The sequence below is a fragment of the Myiozetetes cayanensis genome, unplaced genomic scaffold (genome assembly GCF_022539395.1).
Source record: "Myiozetetes cayanensis isolate MyiCay16 unplaced genomic scaffold, myiCay2020 scf2-11, whole genome shotgun sequence".
Classification (NCBI taxonomy): domain Eukaryota; kingdom Metazoa; phylum Chordata; class Aves; order Passeriformes; family Tyrannidae; genus Myiozetetes; species Myiozetetes cayanensis.
The window spans coordinates 35,162,148-35,180,188 of NW_026087411.1; the positions used below are offsets into that span (position 1 = coordinate 35,162,148).

Genomic DNA, 18,041 nt, shown 5'->3' on the forward strand with positions numbered 1-18,041 from the left:
CATGAAAATGTCACATGCAATTCTTTAGCTGTTACTGCATACATCCACCAACTCTGTTATTAGGAAAAAAAACAAAAAACACACAGAATAAGTTCCTGTTTTGACATTCTTTTACAAGCTGAGAAAACAACACAACTGTAGTTAAGAATTTCATCAAATGTAAATGAACCTCTGCGTAAGTTGAATGAACTTGTTGCTACAGCATATCTGCATGTTTGATTTACCTCACCAGGTTTTCTGAAAGATACTTCAATATGACCAAGAGTACACTAGGATATGACACTTTTACCTTTGATGTCCATGTTTGGTGTCAGCAATACCTTTTAAGAATATGTGCTTAAATCACATAGACATTGTTACATAAAGAACATTATTATTGACTGTTGTTTTGAATTAGCATGAAAAGGCTTCATGCAAGATCACTGTGCTGGTGTTAGTACAGAAATATCACCCCTCCCTCAGGGATCATATATTTAGGACACAGGGAACACAAAATTATATGTTAAGGAATGCCTTTTTAAATGGCTGAATTGCCAAATTCCAGAAGTTTGCGTCCCAGTTTCCCCAATATTTATTTATTTTGAGACATTTACGTTCTCACTAAGTTTTTCAAGTGCAATATAAAAGATGAGATCTCCAAATTAATTCAAAAGACAAGGCCTGGGAAGCAAGGATTAAATGAGATTGTTGAAAATAAGTCTGTTTATACAGCTAACTGAACATAAAATCCCTTGATCAAAGCAAAGAATTAACTAAGAACATCTGTATCTCTAGTCATGATTCTAAGGAACTTTCTAAGTACTAACCTACAGAAGGGTGTGTTAAGAAAAAATAAAAGATTAGGACTTTGTTCCAATGAAATTCTGGTTTAATAATTTCTTAATAAAATATAGAGTTTGCAGTAGTTAATTGTAAAAAGTGTTTATTCCTCATCTTTTTTACTGTTTTGCCACTGACCTTTGCATTGCCTTTGAAGCAAACTACAAAATTACATCAAGCCGCAGATCAAAAATATTTCATGCACCTATTCTTTCAGCCCAGTGTTAGTATAACCAGCGCCTACAAAAGCACCAAGTACAAGCATCAGTAATTATCAGCCCACTGGGACACAGTGCTGATTCTTTCCATAGGTGATTGTCTGATTAACAGCTCCTTTCTTCTGGCAAGACATTTCGTAGTGACGTAAACCCTGGATTGGTTCCTGAAATCCAACAGTCAGTCTAATACTTTTCTGTTCCCTTTCAGAAGATCTTACCCTCTTGGGAGGGATTTCCAAAAAGCCAAGGACAGAGGGCTTTTAATTTTGTAGTGCCAAAAATGACAGCAAAACCCAAGGCAACCGCTTCCAATTTCTGGGATCTCTTGTTTATTAACAAAGGTGCCACCTCTTCAGCTTCTTAGCATTTCTTACGAGACTTCTGAGGCTCCTTCTGTCTTTCAGCATTTTCATTCTTTTCCACTAAAGGTCCATTCCAAAGACAGTGACAAATGGACTGTGGTCATTTTTCCATAACAACTTGCCTATCTCAGTTGTTTTTGGGACTGCCTCAGTGTGCTCTGGTCACCCTGTGGCAGCAATCAGCTGGAGCTCACTTGGGTTCTCAAGGTCATGGAAATGATGCAGCTGTTCTTATAAACAGACATGAGTTGAAAACTTTATGCAAACTCCTTGCCTGTTCAGGAGATCCTTGATAGGGAAACCTGTATTGGTTTGGTCCATATTAGTTCATATTTGAAGCAAATGTAGAACTTGGATTGTGGCACTGTCCTGGGAGTCTGGCTTTCTGCTCATCTGAGGGGAGCAGAATCTCATTCCTATCAGATCCAGCCATTTAAGAGGAAATGTAAATCTTCTGGCAGATGTTTTAAGGAGAAACACTATTTTGCCAAGGGAACTGAGTCCACTATCATCATTGTTTTAGGCTATTGCAGCTACTTTTAAGTGGCTGGATAGCAGTGCTACCCCTTTACTAATGTCCAACTTGCTTGGGACTGTTGTTAGAAGTAGATATTACTGTTATGATTTTTTTTTTTTTCAAATATTGTCCTTCCTATAGCAGTCACTATTTGGTCTCTTCTGAATTATTAATAGAAATAAGAAAGTGAAGATCCGGGGAAGGTCTTTCCACCTTCCAGCCTGCGCATTGGATTTTTTAGGTGAGACACAGTGTGCGCGGAACTGAGCCCACCCTTTAATCCTAAGGTTCATCTGCCGGGGCCAAGCGAGCTTGGACGGTGGCAGCGAGGTCCTTAGGACGTAGGTGGGTTGCCTTTAAGGGCTAACGAGCCCCACCTGCCCGGGAGTGGCCCTGACTGGGAATCGAACCCGGGTCTCGGCGGTGACAGCGCCGCACCTTTACCACTAGACCACCAGGGGCCCCTGCTCTGGGTTAGCAAGATAGAAACAGCAGTAATTAAAAAATTTAAAATATGGGATTAGATCAGACAGATGACTTTCCAAATGCCTTTTCCTGCACTGATTTTGGAGACATCAGTTCACTTTTTTTTTTCCTAAATATGTATTGAAGTCAGTTGTTGCATTATCTGAGCTTGAATCTCTGAATTCTCTTTCACTGAGGTCTTGAATTTTTCAGCCTGTCAAGGTGGTTTCTAGCAACAGTAGTACCTAAGGGAGTAATCTTGATTTTGGATGCCTTTTCTTGATCTCTTTATCAGTCACTTTTTTTTACTCTGCAACATGTTTGATCTTTTAAAATCTCATTAATTAAGTAATTTATTTGAAATATGGTGGATTTAAATTCATATCCGATTTCAGTCATTTAAAGAGAAAAAAAAAAGATGTTGCAACTTTAAATCACAGTTTTCTGGACCGACTGGTATTCTGTTTTCTAGATACAAGAATCTCTCCTGTTGAAGGTCTTCCTCTTTGGACAAAATAATATCTTCATCAGAGCCAGAATGAAATTTTATCCTTAGTGTAAGAGCAGACCCCGTGGGGTAGGGATACCCCACAATTCTTTTAGTGCTTCAAGTGATGGGTGAGTTTCAGTGAGTCCAGGATACAGAAAGCACAACGTATCTTTTTCTAGATTCCTGCTCCAAAGCAAGTAGAAATTGGGAGCTTAGATCTTTGTCTTTCCAAGTGTATATTTTAAGTAATGGGCTATGAATTTTAAAGAAAAAGGAAAAAAGTGAGTGGAAATACCTTTTTCTCATTCATTCTCTGTATGTAAGCTAAATCCCCTTCTGATAAGGAAAGAATTTTACCCTTTACCTTTATAGGTCCAAATCAGGACATCAACATTATATGAGTTGACCATAACTTCAGCCTTTGCTGGTATGCTGTATATTTTGCTCCATATCACTGTTTTTTCTCATCTTTGGGATGAGTATTCTTTTTACTCTGTACAGTCTGAAAACCTAAAGCAGTGTAGCTGTTTCTGATGCTGCCAGTTTTATAAATAATAACAACAGTAAAGTCAACACACAGTCTGAGTCACGACAACATAGGGAAAGAAAACAAGATGGAAAAGGACTCTACTGTTTATCAGCAAAATTGTGAGTAACTTGAAATAGGACACTATTTTATCAACTCACTGAAATTTTTTGCAATATACCATCTTCGAGTAATTTCAGCAAAAGTTTTTGTTATTTCCAAATTCATTCCCTGTTGAAGACATCACCCAAAACTTTTTCATTCTGAATAAATGTTTTTCAACTGTAGTTCCTATGGTTCTCCTTCATATCAATGCATTCTGTGTCTTTCTCTTCAAATTCTGAATATACTTTCTTCATACTCCAAATTTCTGGTTCTTAGTGTCATCCTGATTGTATACTATACACTTCATGATGTGGAGCAGTTTTTCTTCTTTTTTTTTTTTTTTTTTTTCTTTTTTTCCTTAGCCAAAAAAAATTGTGTTAATAAATCTTAACTTTCTTACAGTATATTTTATCTGATATCAATTGCTGTCCATTCAATACCTGGGAATCACTACATATACAGTACTTGTAAATGCTTGGTAAAATTAGTGTCATTGCTGTGTTTGTTGTCCTAGTTTTCGGATAATCCCAGTCAGAGGAGAGGAGAGGAATAATGAATGGTTGTGTTAAGCAGACTTGCGCACATTGGACCCCGAAGTATGATCATGGTTTTACTTCATATGGGTCCAAAATAGGTTAAAAAAGTCTGGGGGAAAGTTTAATCTAGTAGTCCAGATTTTAACCTGGTAGTCTGCCCATCATTAAATCTTTGAACTAAACCATCTCCTTAGCCTGTCTGTCTTGAAAAGAACAGTGTATTTTGTGACCCATTTCACTGTAATTGCTTTTTGTGATGAAGTGGACATGAATCCACACTGGACAAGCATAGGTTTTAATGGGAAAAGCAATATTGTGATCATATATGTGCATAGGTCCATGTGTGAAACATACAGGGACAATTTTAAAGATATGCCTATTTAGTGAGCAATATATTACACATGCAATACCCGATAGTGGTTGTTTTCTTTTGCTGCTATTTGTTTTGTGATCTCTGTTAAGTATTTCATATCTCCTGCCCATTATACAAGTTGCATTAAAAAGATTAATTATTCTTTAGTATATCTTAGTATGAAACTTACTGCAAAGACTCACATTGCCATTTCCCATGCCACACTGTGGAAATGCATCTTTCACTCTAGCCTTATTTAAATTACAAAAGATGGCTTTCCTGTCAGCTGCCTCTAAACTTTTAAACAGTCTTCGCAAGCCAAATTTTATTTTTAATTTTCTTTTTCAAAGATTGATTGACTGATTTAGGACCCTGTGGCAAATTCATCAGGTATCATGAATTCATTCTAAATTCTTTTTGACAGTGTAATAATTCAAAGTTTGAGGCTCTGGCTGAATTCGTAGGAAGCATCATAGGTTGAGAAAGACAGAATCACACTCTTCAGTGCTTAAATCAGTGGCAGTCCCAACTAATATCTTCTGAGGCCTATTAAAGCAAGAATGAACTCATCTGAATAACAAGGTAGCCTATAACTTTTGAGTCTGTAAAACTGTAGACTGAATGCTTTGGGTTGAAAAATTGCTATGATAAGCAGTGTGCCATATCAGTTTCTTGCTATTAATTCAATTAATATCACAAGAGTGCAATAAAGTGTCATAAAGATCACAAATTTTGTGTTTCTGAGCTTTATTCTAAGACATGAATAGGAGCTTTCTTTTCTGTAAAAGACTTGAAAATCAGGCCCAAAAAGGCTGTATTTACTCCAACCACATGAGTTACAGCAGAGGACTCTGTAATTTGATGATCCATTGCAGGATGTCCTGCTATTTTCCACAGGATTGCTCAGGGAATTTTATGAAAGCTGTTGATTATACCATAAAAAGTTATTTGAACTGGGGACTGTAGTAAAACAGTGTATCACAGTTCTGCCCAAGATTTATCTGAACACTGTCATTAAGAAAAATATGTTGCTGTGTCATATTGCTTATGGTGTGAATCTTTGTCTTAGTCAGTGCTGACAACTCTTGGATATAAACTAAAGCTCCTGCACTTCCTTCAACAATAACTAGACAACTGAATTTTTACTCTCAGAGTATTTCTAATGTATAATTTTATGTTAAGTTTGCATCATTCAAAAGAAATCCTTCCAAGTTTTGAAACCTTTTGAGTTGATTCCAGCTACTGCCTAAAAATGCAGTAGTTTAAATCTATAGGCATATGGTATAGTGGAGATCGATACTGTGAAGTTCATTTACTAGTAAATTGCAGTTGGCTAAGGAAGGTAGGGATCCATACAAAGTGAGCTGCTTCTCCCCTACCCCAAACCCTGACTTGCAAAAGATATTTTAAAAAGAAAGGCTTGAGGTAGCATGCTTTTCAGAGGGGCAACACTCATCCATTTGACTGGGAAAAATATGTTAGGAGAACAGTTTATCTGGTTTTGATCAGTAAGTGAAGTACTTAGGGGAGAGTACTTATCAGGAGATAGAGAAATAGATTACTACTACTGTGAACTGTTTTGGAAAATTGGAAATCCAGTATAGATTATGTATCACCAAATTATGCTGTTGCATCAAATCCCATTAACAGTGGTTTCTGGGTAAGTCAAGATGTCTAACTTTCAGTATATGTTTTGTGACATAGGCTACCTCTCTTTGCTTTGAATCACCTTGGCTGATCACCACTGATTGCTGAGGCATGTAAATACTCGTGACACTGGCAGTCAACAGGAACCAGCTGCATGATAGCTATCCGAAGAGTAAATAAAGGCCCTGAGAAATATTCAAGGGTCTCATAATAGCTTCCATAACATTATGATGTTTTAGAGAGTGGCCTTTTCACTCTTTTTCTATATTTTGTGGCAATGACTAAAATGTCCATATTATTGAATCAGAACAATAGAGTGCTAGAAAGGTATGGAAACTGTTTCAAGCACATTTGCTTATAGAATGTTTCTAACTACTTCCCTTGAACACTGGAAGAGCCTTTACTGGTTTAAATTGGTTTTAGTTAGAGGATAGTCAATAATAATTCTCTAAAGCAGAAGTTCTTGAAGTTACTAAAACACTGTACAATATCTTTTAAAGCTATTTGCAAACCCCTTCTTTGATTATATTAAACTAATATTCGTGTAGTAGTCAGGCAGATTTGTTGGCAAAAGTCTAGAGGAGGAAACTGCAAACATTGTACTCTCCTAAGGAGCTGCAGTTGTCAAAGATTAATTCAATCTTTTTTATTCATGACTTTAAAACTTGGAGACTGGAGAGTGTGGATTTGAGTATTGACACTGAATATTCAAGAAACATGCAGGTGAGTTAGGCAATCAATTTGTATCAGTGCTCTAGGAATTGCCACTTTTAACTTTTGAGATCAGTTAAATATTTTAAGGTATAGAGTAGACTGATCAACCATGTATGATGTAATCATGTTGCATGTCCTTTTCTAAACAATCATCTTCCTGTATTCTGTACTCATTCATTCAGAAACCATATGCTGAAGTAAATACTGTTTTTTGCGTTGCAGTGTACGTTAAAAAACATAATTACTATAGCTGCAATTTTATCATGAGGTATATCATGCATTAAGATATTAAATTGTTTTGATATTAGTGTTGAAAAATAAATATCCAACTTAATGTCAGTATCTCTTCAGTTAGAAGCAATAATTCAATGGGCACAAATTCTTCAAATCACAGAAGCATAAATTTAACTTTGATACACAAGTAACTACACTTCTACTTAGTGTTAAGTGTTTAGTCATTTGCATAAATATTAACTTTAATGGGATTTTTACATGCTTTTAAACTTAAATGCATATTTCAATGGACTGATGAATGTGGATTGGATTATGCATTGTGAATATCTAAACATTCTGAAGATTTTGGACCTACATGCCTATTTTGAGCCACTAAATGCACTCAGTGGCACTCTATGTCTCCACAGGTTGCAGAATTAAGAAATAAAGCAGATTTGCCTTATAACTGACAGATTGTGTGGTAAGAGAGACCTAGAGATTGCCTTAAGAAATGTGTAATGTCTGAGACAGTCTGTGAAATACCAGCCTCACAGTTGCTAGGGATTAGGTTGAACAGTATCCTTCCTCAGGTAAGTGAATTACCCACAGGGTTTATTTTTGGACTGATGCTGGAAATTACAATGGAATTACAAACGTGACAGGAATTTGTGGGTGATCTGGCACAAGGCCCTGTTTCACTCATGCTAAGCTGTAAGTAGTTTCCTTTGCTTTTCCTCCCTTCCTCTGGCTTTTATGAGTTGATAAATAGTGAACTTTTATTTATTGCTTTTCCCATCATCCAATCAATTTTTATTTCCGCTTGTAGCCTCTGCAGTTTGGATGGGAATTGTGCAGTCAGCTCTAAGCTCCTGAAAAGGGAGGTTTATAAAGGCAGTGCTGTTACAGACACAGAGCTCAGTCCTGTTGCTCATGCAACTTCCATCATCTTGACTGGGAGTAGGCATTGAGGTCCTGGGCCTGCAAAGTGTCAGTCATCCCCAGGGGCCTGAGCGGTGTGGGACACGAGGTAGCCCTTGTGTAATTATGCCTCCTTTATCACCAAAAAGAGTAATAGTATTTAAGGGACCCAGTTGTAAAAATAAATATGGAAAATGTTTTGGTCAGCAACAAGAATGACCAACAGTTAACTGAAATGACTGCAGAATGTGTTAAGTTCATGTGCCTTTCATCTGAAGAGTGTCCAGGTAGCAAGCAAGGTGATATGATGTAGTTTAGCTGCTTAGCCCTGTGTATTTATATTCTGACAGAACTCTTTAGATACTATCTCATTTTCTTCCTAAGTAGCCTAGCATCCTTTTATACTGCTTTTTGAGAGAGAAAATACTGTCTGTAATGTTATTTGCTGAGATTTTTATCACAAAGAGTAGATGTAAAACAAAAAAGCTCTAGTAATAACACTTGATCTCTGTGCATTTTTGGTCTCAAAGAAGTTCCACTGGGCTGTGATGTTCAAGACTAATGAAGACTTTTAGCTTTTTCAGTGTATTTTCTCTTACTACAGGAATTTATATATATACACTCTAAATATATATGTACTCTAAAGATATATCTGACAACACACTTAAACACTAAATCACCATAATCATCAGTTATATATAATGCTTGCCAGATAGTTTCAAAGTGTGTCCACAATAACCCTGTTTCTACTGTACCATGCATTTTCATGAATGAAGTGGAAGTAATTTTGAAATCATTGCCAGTAAAGTTAATGGATGAAAGACAGAGAGAATAATAAATATTTATTAGGACAGGTAAATAATACAGAGTAACTGGAATTGCCTGGTAAATTAGACCTATTGAAATAAAATGCATCACCACTGCAAAGATAGAACACATATTCAACATCTGAAATGGGGATCTAGAGTTATGATTTATTTCAGAAGAAACCCAGACAGCTACAGTGTAAATCTGAGCTTGTGAACCTGACAGATAATGGACTTACAGTAAACAGGTTGTAAAACTGTTTGAGTAAAACTGTTTGTCTAGTTGCTCCTCTTACCTTATACTTTAAATCTTAATTAAATCTAAGATGTTACTGGGATAAACTTATCTTCATCTCATTTAATTTATTAAATTAAACTGACTTCTTAAAATAGCCTTGCTGATCTTAATTTTCTGTTTATTGAAAGCATCTCATTTTAATAAATTTCCCACAGCTGTTTTTGATATCACTTTCAAATTTCTAGGTGAATATTATAATGTTGTAACCAAGTTGGATAATGTTAAGGGAAGGTTCTTCATACCCTTTGAAAGTACTTGCCTTCTTGCACTACTTTTATGCAGGGTCTGGGGAAACCTTCATCTTGATTTCAATGCCTAAGTAGAGCACTTAAACGTGAATGGTGTGAACAACTGTTAAATTTTCCAATACCTACACGAGTTAGAGTATTATTAGGCTGTGCCATGCTTGTGCACTTCCAGACACCAGAATCAGTAACCCATGAAGAGATGATATCGATTATGTGAGGTAATGCAGCCTGCCTAATACTGAGCAATGTACTGCACAGATGCAATATGGCATCCAGCTACAGTGTGTCTCGTTTTACCTTCAGAATTCAAAACCAGAAAGTACAAATTCAGTTTGTTCAAAAGTTGGATTCACTCCCTCCCAATAGCCTCACAAGGAATACAGCGTTGTTTTTGTCCACAAACAGAGTAGCTTTGGAATGTGCCATGTGTCCCATCCACCCTCTTCAGAGCCGTATGACAGAAAACACAAGGTCTTCTATTCTGACAGCTCAGCTCCTGGTGAGGACAACCTTATGTGGATTGGAAAGGATAGCTGAACTGGCATTTTTGGACCTGGCATTATTTTTCATGGAACAGGGGAACTTGGAAAACGGGCGGGGGAACTTTTGAAACCTCAGAAATCATATGTAAATCTGGAACCATGATAGGGCTCTGAGCACTGAGAATTTCACATACTTGTAGTTCTTAACAAAGCACATTCACGAGAGTGAAGGTGAGTGAATCCTCAACTGAAGCTATAGGCTTCTGTAAGCCACAGCTCTCATAATAAGAGACGAGAAGTCTTTTTTTTGGAGTTTAAACTTTATCCAGAAAATGTTTCATAGGAGATGTTTCATAGGAGATGACCTCAGATATTTCAGGAAACCACTCAAGTGCCCTTTCTCTTGCTGTGCCTTTAGCTTTGTGCCCCTGTGGTTGCCCATCAGGCCCTTACACCCTCTTTACTCTGAAGCAGCCAAGTCAGAAATTTAGTCTAGCTGCAGTATAACAGCTTCCATATCACATTTTCTAACATTTTCTTCATCTTTCTGAAAGTTCAGATCTGCAATGTCTTTACTCATTTAATGCTTTTCTTTTGCTGCCTAGTATAAGAAAATGAGTTACTGAGTTTACTAGAAGCATACATTCATTAGTTGCTGCACCTTTAAATAGAACCAGAAATAGAAAATTGTTATTTATGCTTTCAGAGCATAATGTATCAGAGGTCTGCTCTAAAATGTCATGCCCTAATTTAAATGTGTTTGAGCTCCTCGACACTTTCTTAGAATAAAACCTAAGAAAACCTCTTTGATTTGAACCTGTCAAGTTGGTCAGAATTGTTTTGTCAGATTTACATCTGTAGTTGCCACTTAAGTTTTTAGAAATTAAGCAAATCATAAGCAATGATCAGCAATTTCTATGAAATGTTCAGGTGTATGAGGTATCTTTAATTTTTAAAGAGTTAAAATATTGTGGTTCAGGAAACATCTTTTTGAAGGTATTTTTAAAGCTTCCACAAAAAAGAGAATAAGAACAGAGTTATGTGCTGCTTTCTCACAGGATTATGATTATATAGTAATAGATTTTGTGTCCAGAAGAAAACGAATGTTATTATTTAGTGTGATTTTTCTGTTTTACAAAAATATCATATCCAATATTTGACTGCTAATTTCAATTTGAACTATGGTTTAAAGGTTTTTACCCTTGTAAAACTGACATTTGCTGGAGGTTAAGAGAAGATACTGGTCAGGGAAAACTTTAGTCCTTATTTTTACTTGTCTCAGGTCAGCCTGGAACTCCAATACCTCCTACAAAGCTTTGCTTACTTCTCTCTGTGTGGGACTGGATACCTGAATACTGAACATAGACATGTAGTGAAGATGCCCTTGGATATATTTCTAGTAGGAGGAAAAAGAGATATAGGGGTTGCTTACCATTTGGAGTTCCCAATCCCCACTTCTTCATTCTGTGGAGGGAGGGAAGGACAGTTTCATGGTTCCTTACTGTGGACAATCTTTGGCCTGTTTTTCTCTTGTTTCTTTCCTTCTGGGAGAAGGAGAAAGATGAATTTTGTAGAGAGGACAGAAAATCCATGTCTTATTTTCTATCCTGTAGCCTAAGTATGAAAGGAGAACTAGCCCTTAATCAATCTTCCCAATGTTCAGGAGAGTTTTGGAGCTGTAGTGCATTACAGATGAGCAGTCTTGGGGTTGTGGGAGCACATCTGGGGAGAAAGGGCAGTAATGCTTACTGGTTGGCATGTGCTTGTTTTGGTAAGAGGGACACCTTCTTGCAGGGGACATGCTGTCCATGTGGGAATCTTTCAGCAGTCAAGATTTTAAATACTGGATAGCAAAGAACAATGATTGCTAAAACAGTGTGTTAAAGCACTGGTACCTGAAATTAATAGACAAGGAACACTTTTAGGAGGTATAAGAAACAGGAGAGTAGTCTGGGAAGGAGTAGTTGTGTAAAGGAGCAGGAAGGAAACATTTATCTGTACTTTGAAGATTATACTCCTTTTTCAGGAGAATTCCATTAAAGATCGCATGTGTTTAGGACACTTAAATAGCAGAAGAGATAGGGAAAGAACTAATTCTTAGAAAGAACATGGGAAAGGAATAGTAGAGAATGGAACAGGTGATTATTTCAAATGCTTATTTCTGTGGTGGCTGATGTCTGTACTTGTTTCAGGAGATGACACTTTTGTAATAAATTTTCCTATCACTTAAAATGAGAACAGCAGAACATTTTATATTTGGTAATGCTTTAAATAGATTACAATCCTCATCAAATACTCTCCAGGTTTCTTATTTCTCTCTCTTTTGTTAATTCTTTGTTATGAGTGGTTATAACTCCATTTTTAAAAGTGTCACTAACGGAACCAAAACTGTAATATTTATAGCAAATATTGACATTTAGTGGTATATTGTATATAACAAGCTATTTTTATGAGCATTTACAGGATGCACTGGGCAGAGCTGATCATGTCCATTCTCAGGCTCCTGAAACAAGTTTGCAGTGAGTATCTACACAGTGGAGAATTATTGGATACAAAAGCTGGAAGTATTCTAAAGAAAAACAACAACTAATGTTGTTCTGATATAAAATCTATAGAAATTATGATGTTCAAGCAAATATTTTTTTAAAAATTAATCTCATTATTGAACCCTTTATAGAGCAAACTTTCTAAGTAGTGAAATTTGGGGGAGGAAGTATGATTCATTATGGCAGGAAAATTTTACTTCACAAAATATTTTGCATTTACCCACCTTGAAAAGCCAAAAAGATTTCAAAGGTAGAATTTTCTCTGGTGGAATTTTGTAGGTGGGCCTTCATGTTTTATGTACTGTAAATTCAGGAAGATATGAAGGCAAAAGGTGTCAGGTGTGAAGTTCAGCTTATGGCTTGTTTTACAAGAAGTGAATATACTGGAAATTGTTTTGTCTAGAGCATTAGAAGCACAGATCTAATCAATCAAGAATAGGTAGTCCACAGAGATTTCCAGAAGGCTTCAGTGTAAAAATGATGAATCCCCAGATGTGTTTTATCAAGAATGCTGTAGTAGCACCTGCCACAGTATTTGAAGAATGGAGAGTTGAAATTGAAATGTTGTTGTTGAGTCTTAACTCACCTTTTAATTAACAAGTTTTCCCTGCATTTGCTTCGAGTAAGGGGAAAGCAGATACTAGAACCCTCTCCCATCCAGAATAATAGTTCAAAATAAGTCGTTTTTGTCTTTCCTTGTGCCCTAGACTATGGATTCAGCTAGAAGATGCAGTGGCACTTCTATATCCAATGGCTTGTACCTGTGTTAAGAGTATTGCTATGTCTTCTTGCCATAGAAAAGCATGTGATGCAGCTGTCTTTTCTGCTTTCCCCAAGAGCCTTCCACACTTCTACTCTTGGTTTTCTCCAGTGTGTTTCTATGTGCAAAAGCTAAACTGTAAAGCATACCAGTTTCAGCTGTCATAAGGTTGTCATGCATTTTTGTGACTAAATTATCTGGTCTAATTACTTTTTGGACCAAAACAAAAATATTTTATTGTTGTGAGGAGCAAACTCTTGTGTTTTGTGTCAGTGTTAGAAATAAGGGAAATAATCAGGCAAAAGTTGCTAACTCTTCCTTCTTTTTCAAAAACCTCTTCCTTTTCTTCACCTAGTGTTCTTTTCTGCAGATGACCCCTGTCTTCCAGGTCCATGGTGTGACTCTTGGGGATGGTCCTGTGGAGGCCTAAGGGTTGGGCTCCATGATCCTTGTGAGTCCCTTCCAACTCAGCATATTCTGTGATTCTGTGATGCCTTTATTGTCTCTGCACACCTGGAGGTTTGACTGGGAGCATGTTCTGAAAAGAGATACTTTGAATAGCTGTTACTCGATGGAAAGCTGTATATCCCATAGCTGTTAATGTCATGCTCTTAGATTAAATTAAGCAGTTCAGTGTAACTATTAATCACTTCAATTATTTTCATAATTCCAACTCCAAGGTAGTTTTGTATTTTCAGCTGGCTTAATCATATCACATAACCATGACTTTCAAGGTGTTCTCCAAGGCAGAGAAACAGCTTACTTGGAAAAAGCTTGTTAAGCTGCAAGGCAGAAATGTTCCTGGTGACAGGCTCTCCAAGTTGTTTTGCAGCCCCTGCTTGGCTGCTTATTTGGAAGCAGCTTCCATGTCTTGAACTAGTGTTTAGTAAAGGACAGGACTTCTTTCATGTATGGAAATCTGATAAAGAAGAGAGGTGTAAAGTGCCCAGCTAGCCATGTTTTCTCTTGTTCTTATATCAGCCAATCCCCAAAATGCCTCATCTTGAGAACACAGGAAATATCTCATTGAAACTTGAGACTTAAAGCCTTCACAGAGCTTCCCTTCATCCTAGTCTCTCTTACAAAAGGGATAAAGACCATGAATCCAGAGAGGGTTGGGGGATTACTGGTCCAACAGACACTCTGTATTCTCTACCTGGATGTGAAGATAGTGTGGACTTAAGTGTGGACTTAACCCTGTGCATTAGTTTAAAGTTTAGAGGAAACTCCAGCCCTGCACTGCTTTGTGTTGTCAATGAAATGCTAGAAGACGATGGAAAGCATTTCAAAAGGCTGCACTAGACAGAGAAAGATTAATCCCATGTGAGTGAACACTTTAGTCTGATTCATCCATCAGTCTTGCTGTGTGCAGAGTGAGCCCTAATGATGCCTGAGTTATTGGCCTTGGTGCATAGTTTTTGCTTTCTTTCACTTACAAATATCTCTCGATTCTCATGTTTCTGAGGTTCTAGGCTTACAGCATATTAGAGAAACACTGAGAATAATACCTGGGCCAGTGAGAAAAGATAGCTTAAAACAATTTTTCTGTTTTGATAGCTCCTTAAACCTAAAGTTTCACAGACATCATTCTTAGCATCTTACAGGCTAGATTTATTTGTTTGATCAATCAGTGAGCAGCGGTTGATCCACAAAGATGTTTTAGAGAGATTGCTACAGGTTAACAGGCTATGTTCAGAATAAACGTAGTCTCATAAAAGTTGGTAGAGGTTACATTGATGGTAAGAGACTTAACATACATCTTTTGCAAAGCTGTTAAGACTGCTGGGTAGGTACTTTAACTTTGCTGACAAAATTTCTGCAGTATGAGCTTGTTTGTCCTAACATTCACCTTATGCCTTCTGGTGGCAGATTCAGCTCTGCACAAAATTATTTCCAGATGATTATTTTGATCAGAGAACTGATTGTAGGGGAAGTACATGTTCAAAATGCAGTGAGGTCATACCACCCTCCTTGTAAGGCCCTACAGAATGGTAGGGCAGCTGAGAACAATCTCAGTTTAATCTTGATTTAATCATCCCAGCAATACACAGAGGTCTACCGTTTCATGAAGCAGATGGAAAGACAAAACTGCAAATTAAATCTGAAACTAAGTGCTGATTCTCACTGTAAATATTTTCTGTTCTGAAAAAGGAACAGTGGGATAAGAAAATGATTCAATTCTAGGTAGTTACAGATTACAGGATTTTCAGTGGAAGTACTTCTCTGATGCCCAGTGAGCATCTGTTGGTTACAAAGTACTTGGTTAGATGTTAACACACCTTCTCTGTTCATCTTCAGACCTCCATCCCTACTGAGAGCTAATCTTTTTAGAACTGTATTTAAAATATTCCTGCAAGACTTTGCACTTAAAAAAACTCTTTTGGAAGAAGTAGGGCCTTTCATAAGGAGAGAGGTAATAAACTTCAGTGTCTTACAGGCCAGATTTTTAAAGGTATTTAAATGCTATAGCAATGGAAATTGAATATCTAGATGCTTTTGGAAACCTCTTAAAATGCAAAACTGTGTCTGTAGATGCTTTAATAAATTTGTTCCAAGTGGTTTTACCTAAGATGCAGTTAGTCACTGCTAGAGAGGTGAAAAGGGAAATTTTCTCTTTATTGCTATAGCCATTAATCATTTTTGCTTTCTTTGTGACAAAGCGATGGGAAAATATAGCTGTTTGTGGAATCCGATGGAATAGGGAAGAAACAGCAGTGAGTTATTAAACCAAAGTTCAGGTTTTTCTGAGTCATAGACTTCTCCTGTAAGCTCACGTTCATAACTGTAGCCTCCTACTGTTTGTAAAGAATCTATAATCACCACATGGTTAATCAAAATTATTTGCTAAATCTTTTCTACAGTGTACCTGAGGGTCTGTGAAGTATTAGATAGAAGGTCTTTGAAAGAATTTGAACTTCTCAATGTGGTTTGATAGTAAAAAGTCACATGCTATTATTTCTCTTTTCTGGTTGATCATAGTTTTTGTTGCAAACTTAATATCTGATTTAAGAATCTAATATTTCCAAGTTTGCATTAATTTTTCTTTAGATCACCTCATTTACTTCCGAACACAGGATGAGTATGAATGCCAGGTGAAATGATTTTTTGAGTTTTTACAAAAAATAGCAATACAGTCTCTGCACGTAGCTTTTAGCAGTGACATCTTTTTACCCTGCTTTTCATCATTACTGCATATTCTTGTTTTTCTGTTTTTCTCATTAAATGCATTTGTTTCAATTAAACAGGATTCTGAGAAACTGGCCGGTGAAGAGCATGCCTGGAAAGAAGTCAAAGATGCTGTAAATAAAGTGAGATATCCAAAATCAAAAGAAGGTATCCTTTCAGTGACAGGCCACAGTGTGTCATTCAGTTGTGAAAATAATCCAGAGAGCCCCTTATTATGCAGTTCATCTCTTGAGATTATTTTCCTTACATTTACATTCTTTTTATTTTAATGTTTTTAAATAATTCGATGTTTAAAATGGGTACTATTCATAATTGTATTAATATAGTCTCTGATTACTTGGACTGGAACTGCTTCACGGCATGGATAGCAACTACCTAGGATGTAAAGGGATATTTTAGTTCAAGTTTGGGTTTCTGCCATCCCAGCCCACCACTTCATATAAATCCACTTTTAAATGGAAAAAAAGGTGGTTAAATTATTTTCACAGCAGACATTATAGAATAATTATAATAGGTTATAATAAGTTATAGTAATGATTTATAATTAAGTAAATTGAATGAGATGATCTCGCACTAATAAACAGAACTGGAGCCTAATGGCTGTCGTGTAGATGTTCAATCCAATTAAAGAAATCAGTGAAAAGCAACAACCAAGAAAAGATGAGCAGAAGAGAGATGGAGATTTTTACTGGAATACTATGAGCATATTGATCTCTCTCTTATCTTGGTCTATTCAGTGGAATGTCTCTGACTGTGAATCTGGCTTATTGTGGCAAGATGTCTTACCATTTTAGAAACATGGGCTTTCTCTCAACCTAGAGAGAATTTAATCTTCCAGTACTCCTTTTTGGCAGGATGAAAAGCAGGTTTGCATAGTGATATTCCAGGCTGGAAACAAGTGATTACAATTTTTATTGTACAAAAAAGAAAAAACCCACGCAACAGAGTTTGTTTCTTTCTAATCCAGAAAGATTCATTTATTAGCGGAGGAGAATCACTCAACTCATCTTACTTTAATTTTCATATAGTTTCTAGTCTGTCTAAAGTTCCTTTGTGGTCACTGGATTGAGACAGACAATACTGAAACAGACCTTCAGGCATTCAGTTATATTTCAAGGGCCATGTTTTAATCTGAAAGTTAAATTATAAGTATGCAACCTTAAGTTCCAATATTTTTTATACCAAAACTGTGGAGTCACAATACTGGTCCTATTTAATGTTCCTATATTTAATAGCAGGAGAAATTGCACCTAATTAAATCTACTAGTATCTTTAACTAAGATTACTGATTTAACTGATACTTAAGAATTAATCAAATACACCATAGTAAAAGGTATCAGGAGTAGTTGAAAAAAATCTGTTCTTGGTGTCTGTTCAGCTTCTGTTCTCAGTCATGGGCTATTTGAAATGTGTCATCTTTCCTTCCATTGCACCACAATACCAGTGCTAATTGATGTGCATTGGCGAGTGCAATTGAAGAGGGAACTAGACTTTTGTCTACTTGCCAATAATAAGTAGAAAACCTTCCTGGCTGACTGAGGCACATACTTATTAGTTTCTGCAAATGCTGGGCTTTTTAGCAAATTAAACCAACAGTTTCTGCAGTCGAGAAAGTTTGTAACTCCCACTATCTGACCTACTGATTATAACTGATACAGGACTGTAATGCCAGATCTGCAGTTAGAGGCAGTCTGCTTGAGGCAGTCCTCCTCTAGTCTTCGGCAGATACAGGATACGAGGTTTCTCTTTTGTCCTATTGCAGCTGACAGAGAGTTTTCTAAGCTGGGACCTACAAATTTGGTCCCAACAGGTTTTGGTATATAGCACATCTGC

The 18,041-nt window shown here is 36.7% G+C and overlaps 1 protein-coding gene across 5 annotated transcripts in view; it reads left to right on the forward strand.

Annotated features, from left to right (window-relative positions):
• Positions 1–18,041, forward strand: part of SMYD3 (SET and MYND domain containing 3) — a 392,669-nt gene that overhangs the window by 324,646 nt on the left and 49,982 nt on the right. For all 5 annotated transcript variants that reach the window (XM_050315257.1, XM_050315262.1, XM_050315260.1 and 2 more), the window contains one exon: positions 16,268–16,355. In XM_050315257.1, the coding sequence (XP_050171214.1) occupies positions 16,268–16,355 (88 nt within the window). The remainder of the gene's footprint in view (positions 1–16,267; positions 16,356–18,041) is intronic.